The sequence below is a fragment of the Vitis vinifera genome, chromosome 12 (genome assembly GCF_030704535.1).
Source record: "Vitis vinifera cultivar Pinot Noir 40024 chromosome 12, ASM3070453v1".
NCBI classification, from domain to species: domain Eukaryota; kingdom Viridiplantae; phylum Streptophyta; class Magnoliopsida; order Vitales; family Vitaceae; genus Vitis; species Vitis vinifera.
The window spans coordinates 9109113-9117931 of NC_081816.1; the positions used below are offsets into that span (position 1 = coordinate 9109113).

The following is an 8819-nucleotide window of genomic DNA, read 5'->3' on the forward strand; positions in this document are numbered from 1 at the left end:
TATTGAACTCCAATTAATTAATTAGCTATATTGGGTTCTAATTAATTAATTAACCCATTTTAGAAAGACAATTCATAATATCTAGTGCAACCTTATTCTTTTACCAAAACACCCTTATATACACTTATGAACCAAAAACCTAAATCCCTTAAAAAAAAAATGTGCCACCATGAACTAGGAGCTTGAGCGAGGAACATTGGAACTCATAGAAAAATATTGGCTCATTCAAAATCCAATTTAAAATTGATTTAACACTCTATTAAAGAGAATCAATTGCACTATAATCTCTTATGAAATTACAATGAGGCAAAGCTCATCAACTCTGTAACCTACTATCCACTATAAGAATACCAAACTAGTCTCCTATGAAAAATCTAACCCATAGGTTTGGATGTTCTCAAACCTTAAATTCCAAATGTTGAAGACAACCTTGAAGACTTAGAGATCTTTCACTTGATGACTCATCTTTGAGCTTTGACATAGAGATAATAGAAATCTCTGAAGATGGAGTCTAAAGCTTTCTTTAGAATGTGAGAGGGAGAATAGAAGAATGCAAGCCTAACTTCATAAGGGGTATTTATAAGGTTCTTAGTAGGCTTAAGTGGCTTAAACCCATCTAGAGCTTAAGTCACTTAATCTAGCTCAAAAAAAATCTTAATTGATTAATCAACCCAACATGACTCCAATTAATCAATTAGCATAACCTTCAAATGTTGTCCACTAATTTCTATGCAACCTTACGTAATTACCAAAATGTTCTTATGTTCATAAGTAACTTAAAGTTGATCCAACACTCATAAAACGTGTCAACAAGGTATATGAGCTTGAATGAGTACCATTAGGATCCATAGAATAATATTGACTCCCTTATAATTCAATTTTGAAGTTGATGTAACATCTCGCTATAACGAGTCAACTATACTCCAATAACTTATATATATTACAACGAGACACTAAGTGTTCGGACTCATGACCTGTTATCCTTTGTATACAATCTCTTTATAAATTAATGTTCATAATCTAACAAAGTGAAAACTATCAACCTCTAAAAATTACATCTACCATCCTTAAGTTTCAGATCCTTTCATAGTGTGGTTAATTGACATATCTTAACTCACTATAGCTAATGTCAAGTTCCACTTAAGGAATTATTATGACCATAATTTACCTAAATGCACATTTTTAGGATTACCCAAAAGGACATATTGTTTCAATTCCATGAGATATTATGGTACATCTATTGAGAATACTTATTGCTACTAACTTCCCATAATTGTGACCCAATTCATATGGAATATATGATCGCTTTAAGATTTTATTCGTAGGTTAAAACCATTGTTAAGTTTAACACAAACCTAATATTCTCTTAAGGTTAATAGACAATACAACATAACAACTTGGTAAAATGATGATTATTCGATAGTCTTATGTCTTGTCTAATATGTAACCATATATATTAGTGCACTTACCATGGGAAACTCATACAATGACCAAAATTAGTCATCTCTCTAATTAATAGGTAGTATACTACAATCCTTAATGGATTACCTTAGTTTATGAACTGGTTGTGAACAAGTCTTCTACTTGCAAGAAATCCATGACTTGGATCTTCCGTACAACTCCTAATGCACCGAAGTCATATACAATGTAAGAGATACTGGACAATAATGTTCCTAAAGTACAATGCATGGAGTAAAAATGGATAAAAGTGAAACTATAATATAATTAAATAAGTAATGAATTCCAAATATGTTATATCATGTCATGTTTTTAAGGGTTCTATCCTAACATATATGACCACTTTAGGGTCTCACCCATAGGCCAAAACCTCATATTGATTTTGGCTACACAACTTGAATAGTCCCTATCTTTTTTCAATACTTGTTTTGTCTGCATAATTAATTCCTCTACTCCTTCCATTGATCTTTCTTCAATGATTTATCATTATTTCTTGCACAACTAGTTCCTATTCTTGAAATTCTTACTCTATCATAATTGGCTCCACTCTTACCTTCACTAAGTTTTTACCTTGTTTACTTCATCTATCTTAGTTGCTTTGCTAAAATGGTATTGGTTTTTCTCTCAATCATCCTTCCCAACATGTCCAATTATGGTTATACTTCCCATATGAGAAACAATCGAGGGTTGGAGACCTTTTCCTCTTGCTTCATAGCCTTGGTTATCAATTTCTTTTTTTCTTACTTTTTTAAGTCTATGGGGTTGTTATATCAACAGTGAGGGTTTCAATGACTCATTAGTAGGGCTATTTAGTCCATTGGTCTCATATCAAATAAAGTGTATTATTCTATCATAAGTATTATGACAATTTTCTTTTAGATTACCATGTTAGCCCAAAATACATGTCATAGCATGCCTACAAGAACTCTTGAAATCTACCAAGCCTTGCACCCATAATCTTACCTTTCAAAATTCAAAACAACCTTATTACATAACCCTTTGTTGACATTAAATTCAGAATCTCCCGTAAAAATAACGCTACAATTCTTTCTTTTAAATCTTCCTTGGTTATGACATTTGATGTGTTGGAATTTCATCTTAAGTCTATTCGTAATTCTATTTCTAATGAAATCAATCATATGCATAATAGACTTTCTCTTTGACTTACCAATCGATTAGTTAAAAAACCATCATAATGTTTGTAATGTGATCATTTTTTACTTCTTTAGCAAAAGTATAACGGGTCTACTATGTTGGTGGAATCTTAACCAACCAATCATAAGTCTCTTTACTTATTTTTTTTGTTTTGTTTTTCATGTCTTCCATGATCGTATTAGATTTTACAAGTATGTATGCTCTTATTGTTACCTAAAATTGATTCCTTAGAATGAATCCTAAGAAATTCAACTTGAAATTGTTATATATGTGTCTATAACAAAATCTATGAGTGGTTCTAGTATCACCTATTTATGGAATTGATAAACCTTATAAATGGTAATACATGCTTAGTTACACAGTGGTCTTGAACTGAAAGTATAAAATATATTTTAAGACATATGTCATTAAATAAATAAAGATGTATAACATAGACATTATATCATACCTTTTTACGATCAATTGTGAAAGTTCATTTTACATTACATGAATTTACACCTAAAATTGTCTCCAAATATTAAACAATGGATGCTCAACTATCTTTGTTTTCACTCTTGACAACACTCGATGTAATAGAAAATAAACTATTAATCCCATCCAAAGCAACTACATCCAACGAAATACCTCTATATGGCCCTTTCAAGTGACATATATCCAATCTAATAAAAGGTTTACATCCATTTATAAAACCACTTTTCATAGCCTTAAATGAAAGTAACAATCTTTTGAATGCATGAGTGACCACAAATTCTTTGTTGTAATTAAAGTGCTAAAATCTAAATATGTGATTGCCTTGGCATAATAATAATAATAATAATAATAATAATAATAATAAAACTAGAGATATAGTTATCATGACTTTATAGTATTACATGTGGTCATTATTTGGGATAGGCCCTCTATATTAAATTATTTTTATTTTAGAAAGATTAATTATTAGCTAAATTTAATGAAACTTAATTTACATAAATAAGGATAAAAATTATCAGACATATTGAATGAAATAAATCTAACAAATGAACATGTCCTGAAGTGTTTCAAAATTCAATGTTACATCCTTAGATAGAGAACATTATAAAATCTAAGGTTGAAGATCAAAGTCAATTCATGATCAAATTGAATCTTACGACCAATAGTGCATTCAAAATTTAGATTTTTTTTTTTGTAAAAAAACATAGATCCTTTAAACTAATTAAGTATGATATATATATCTATATATATATATATATATATTTCCGTGTTATTCAATTAAAAACCTATATTCATCTTGTAGATTCAACCCTTATATTTGTTAACTACAAGATCAAATTGAGGTAACCATTTAGTAATTAAGGTCTTTTCAAGAACCACTAGTGCTTTGGTAAGAATCCTTTATACTTTATCTAAGGTGAACTAACACAGATGATTTATTCTTACCAATTCAAACTTGAAAATGAAATCAAACCATTTGATGCATTACCTTTTCTTGTCACTTCTCTTTTGGATTCTTTACTTTTATGTTGACATCTTTGAAACTCATAGAATCAATTAAATATGATAGAGGATTTCTCTTCACAATCCATATTTGGTTTCCAAGAAAATAGAATGAAAAAGAAGAGAAATAAAAATAAAAAAAATCCTAAAACTTTATTACAATTTTAAAGAAGAGAAATTTATATTTTCCCTTTGTTCCATCATCTAAGACCTAAAAGGAATTGAGTTAAAATAATACAAGCTAAACTTAGACATATAGCATAGTCTCTTTCACTAAAAAGGTCTAAAAACAACTAAAGATATCTCAGAAATAATAAAATCCTTGAATCTTGGTCTTATTGGAATCTTCTTAGGGCTTGGGAGGCCCAAAATTGAAAGTGGAGGAAGCTTGGAAGGGCTTGGTTTGTGTTTGGGAAGCTCAATTCGAAATATGGATGTTTTCGAACTTAACTTCTACCCTTTAATATTGAATTCAAAATTCTCTTGAATTTCTTGTTCATTTTGGGTAGTTGTCTTCAAATGACCATATCTTTCTCATTTCAACTCTAATTTATGCACCATCTAAAACATTGGACTCTTGACTTTTTAAGTTTTGAAATAATATGTAGTTTGTCCTAAAAAGATTGAAGGAAATGACCCAAAATTCATTGCAAATTCAGGTATGCTTCAATTGTTTTTGTTTGAACCGAATCTTGAACTTGGAAATATGACCTCAAAACTTCTTCATTCATGGTTGCTTGCTCTGTAACTCTATCCATAACATTAATTACTAATATTGTATGCCCATGACTTGCTTGTTACACCCTTGCTTGGACTCTTCATGGTTCACAAGTACCAAGTCTCACATTTATGCATAGTTAACTCTTTTACTTCCTCGGATGAGAATGACTTTTGCACTTAACATTTTTTCATCCTTTAAACTTGGATTAGGCTCAAAATAGAAATTAGATATATAATTAAGATTTTAGCATTAATTTGAGTTAAGTTGGATGATTTGAGCTTTTTATATGGTATAAAGCATATCATATATATGCCACTAAAGCACATATATTAGCTCCAATCAATGAGTGCAATATGAAGTTTCTTTATTAGCACTTAAAGATCTACAATTTGCTACTTGTACAACCTTAGTGTATGCTTGAAGCTTTACATATGACTTACTATATGATCATTTATTCTTTCTTTTTTTTTTTTTGTCTTTTATCTAACCTTGTAAAGTTGTATTTTACTCGATTCAATGTCATAACTTCCTATCAATTCTTCTCGCATTTCATCTAATTTCATTTAAGGATTCCTTTTGGGCCTTCCCACTTAATTTGTAAGCAATCAATGTAGATGTTGTGTTTAAATTTTTTAATATGTCAACATAATTGTGTGTCTCTACCATTATGTTAATCGTGTCACCCTATCAATAATAGGAGATACATGAATTCTCTAAGGATAGTCTTCAACTACACACTTTGCAATCACTCTAGTTATCTTATTGTTTAACCTCTTTATTTCAAATCCCTTCTAGATAATTAAATTCCCCATCACAATTCTAAACTTATGCACATTTTTAAATGATTAATCCTCATACAATTTTATTTTCTCGACTTCATTTGTCTTCCCTCAAATACCTTTATTAAGTTGTTTTATATATCTTCCCAACTTATGAATTTTCACTTCCTAAAGCAAAATAGTACTTAACCCTCATCTCCGTCATTAGATTCGTACCTTGATAGGTCATCATTAAGGTGAGATTTATGTTCTCCATTGTTTGTATCAACTGACTCATTGCTTGATGAACACTCATTTACGTGGCTTAGTGGATACCACCCAATATCATTATTATTGTCATTATCATTGACACCAAATTCTTCATCCTCACAAGCATCTTCACAATCATCCTTAATACGTACCATCTTAAACCATTGTATTTGCATCCTCGCTCTCAAGCCTTACATAATCTATAGATCCATGACCACCCTTTCTTCCCATCACGTTGAAACCCTATGTTATCACCATCTTCTAGATTGAGTTTTTACCCATATTTGGGCTTTCATCTTCAACAAACCCATGCTTAGTGGGCTTCCTTGACTACAACCTCAATTAGAGTAGCACTTCTAATAGACACCATAAGGTGAATCATTCTTTGACATTTATTCTTTATTGGTGTTCACATCAACATATTGATTCAAACCTAGTAAGTAATACTTTATTTCAATACAACGCAATTGTGTGCTAAATCAATTAAAATCACAACAAACAAATCTTCAAGTAGGTTAAATACGCAATAACGGTTTGGGTTTGTATTACTTATTAATGTCATTTTCCATTATGATGCATAATGAAGTCATGATTGCCTATTTTTAGTTGTACAACAACAATATTCAAATAATTACAAACTTATAACCATTCTTCTACAAAAGGGGAAACAAGACTCTTATTTCCCTCGCAATGGCAAAATTAGGATTTCAACCAACTCAATTTGAAGTTTTTTATTTTTATTTTTATTTCTTAACTTTGTCCTTTATTATGGTTCTAAAATGCTGCCTTTTGCCTAACTATAGATATGCCATTATGAAAAACGTTACATTTAATATCAAATAGTAATAATAACATTTCATCAATATCGTTAATCTCTTTAGCAAAAATAAATTATCAATAATATAAAAAAAATTAAGAAACTAAAATGTAATTATCAATTACCTTAAAGAATGTATGTGCAATTTTTTTATTAATTATTATCCAATAACAAATCCTATTAATTAATCATTAGCAAATCAAATTAATGTTTAAATGGTTAAAATAGGCATCGCCACATTCTTTGCCATTACAAATATGCTTTTCCAAACAAAAAAGGAAAAAAAACAAAAAAAAAAAAGAACCCTAAAAATTTCATCAAATATGATGATAACACCACCACTCTTTGAATCTCTTTAAAAGTTTAAAAAGGAAAAAGGACAATAAAACCAAAAAAATTTATGTGCCTTACTGTATTGGAATATTGTATGGGACCTAAGACAATGATTTGCTGCCCCTATACCAACAAAAGAAAAGAGAATTTACTGAATATATGCTCCTTGATACTTCACCATCATACCCTGCTTAGCCAGCTATTTTATTTCCCATCTTCCATTATTGTACTGAAAATTTATCTCATAGCCCCCCCTCACTTTTTCATTTTTCATTCAATTCCAACATTTCTTCACCTACATTTTCATCCATTTATATATTTATTTATTTATAATTATAATTAAATTATATAATTCCCACTCACTAATGTCTAATTATTGTAAAGCCCATTTTTTAAAAAAATATAATTAAAATAACATACTTTTAAGAATTGTGAAGAGCAAAAATGGACCATTATTTTTGTTGTTATTATGTATATTGGAAGGATTCTAAAGGACTTTTAGACTTGGTCAATTTGAATTTTATTTAATTAAATTTTATTTCTCCAATAAAAGTGAGTCTAGAAATTAAATAATACATGCTAATGTAGAATAATGAAATAAATAAATCGCTTATTCAACTTGGGTTTTTTTTTTTTTTTTTTGATAATAAAATAAGATAAAATATAGGCTAAATAAAAAAAGGAAAAATAAAAATAAAATTATCTACTGCTGCTTGTTCTTCAGATATGGTGTATGAGAAGTGAAGTGAAGCCAGGTTGGTATTATCGGTGTGCCAACTGCCAACCACCACTGGAGTCAAATCAGAAAAAGTCAACCAATCAGACGTTCACGGGCTTGCATAGAAACATGAGCGAGGATGTGGACGCATCACCGAGTCTTCCATCCAATCTCTCGTAGTAATCGACGCAGAAGAGCGAAAGGGAGAGCTGAACTGAGTCACGAGTCCAGACTCGCCCCACCAGGTCCGAGTCACCTCCGCCGCCGCTGCCGCCCAACCCGCGTTTCATCTGTCCGAGTCGGCTCAGGACGGGCCTCAGGCACATCATGTAGAGCCGGCGGTACCCACCCAAAGCCACCACTACCGGCCTCACCCCCGGCGGGGGCGGGGATACGTGGCGGAAGCAGAGGTGCTCCCAGAGCGAGTCGTTCCAAGTGACGGACCTCCACAGCCGGCAGACGCAGGCGGCGACACCCAACGAGCGGCCGTCGAGCCGCTTGAGAATCTCCATGAGAATGTCCGTGTTGTCATTGATAAAGAACCTGGGCTTCTTCTCCTTCTCCCCATGACCCATGCCTCTCTGGAACTTGCTTCTGCATAGTAGTTGCACCATTGTTATACAAAAAGAGAGAGTTCTGAGACTGAAGTAGCTGGTTTTTGCACCATTATCATAGAGAAATAGAGAGTACTCTTGAGGAAATAGTAGCTATTTGTAGTGTGTAACGTGGGGTTTGAGGGATTTGACTTGAAGAAAGAGAGAGAGAAAGAGAGAAAGAGAGAGAAATGCGGGCATCGAGGGAAGAAGAGAAGGGGCCAAAGGAAACGCTCCAAGGCAAAGAACTGGAACCAATGCTATGCTTCCTTTTGAATAATGGTGTTTTCTTTCTTCTTCTTTTAAAATATTGTTTTTCGGGTTAAGCAGAAGTGTTGTTTGTTTTTTTTGTTGTTTGCATATTTTTTTCAAAGTGTCCTTATTATATAGCCCTAGAGGTTCCTCTTGTGATATCCTATTAACTTTTTCTGTGTTTCATTTATAGCTCTCTTTAGCTTCTTTGCATGCATGCATGGATGGGCCTGTAACTCTATGTTTGTGACTTTGTTTTTGTGTGTTATAT

The 8819-nt window shown here is 31.7% G+C and overlaps 1 protein-coding gene across 1 annotated transcript; it reads right to left on the minus strand.

The window, feature by feature from the left end:
- Window positions 1–7550: 7550 nt before the first annotated feature.
- On the minus strand, window positions 7551–8594 carry LOC100245985 (F-box protein SNE-like). The gene has a single exon (XM_002269868.4). The coding sequence runs from the start codon at window positions 8315–8317 to the stop codon at window positions 7805–7807; it is 513 nt and encodes a 170-aa protein (XP_002269904.1). The 5' UTR covers window positions 8318–8594; the 3' UTR covers window positions 7551–7804.
- Window positions 8595–8819: the final 225 nt, after the last annotated feature.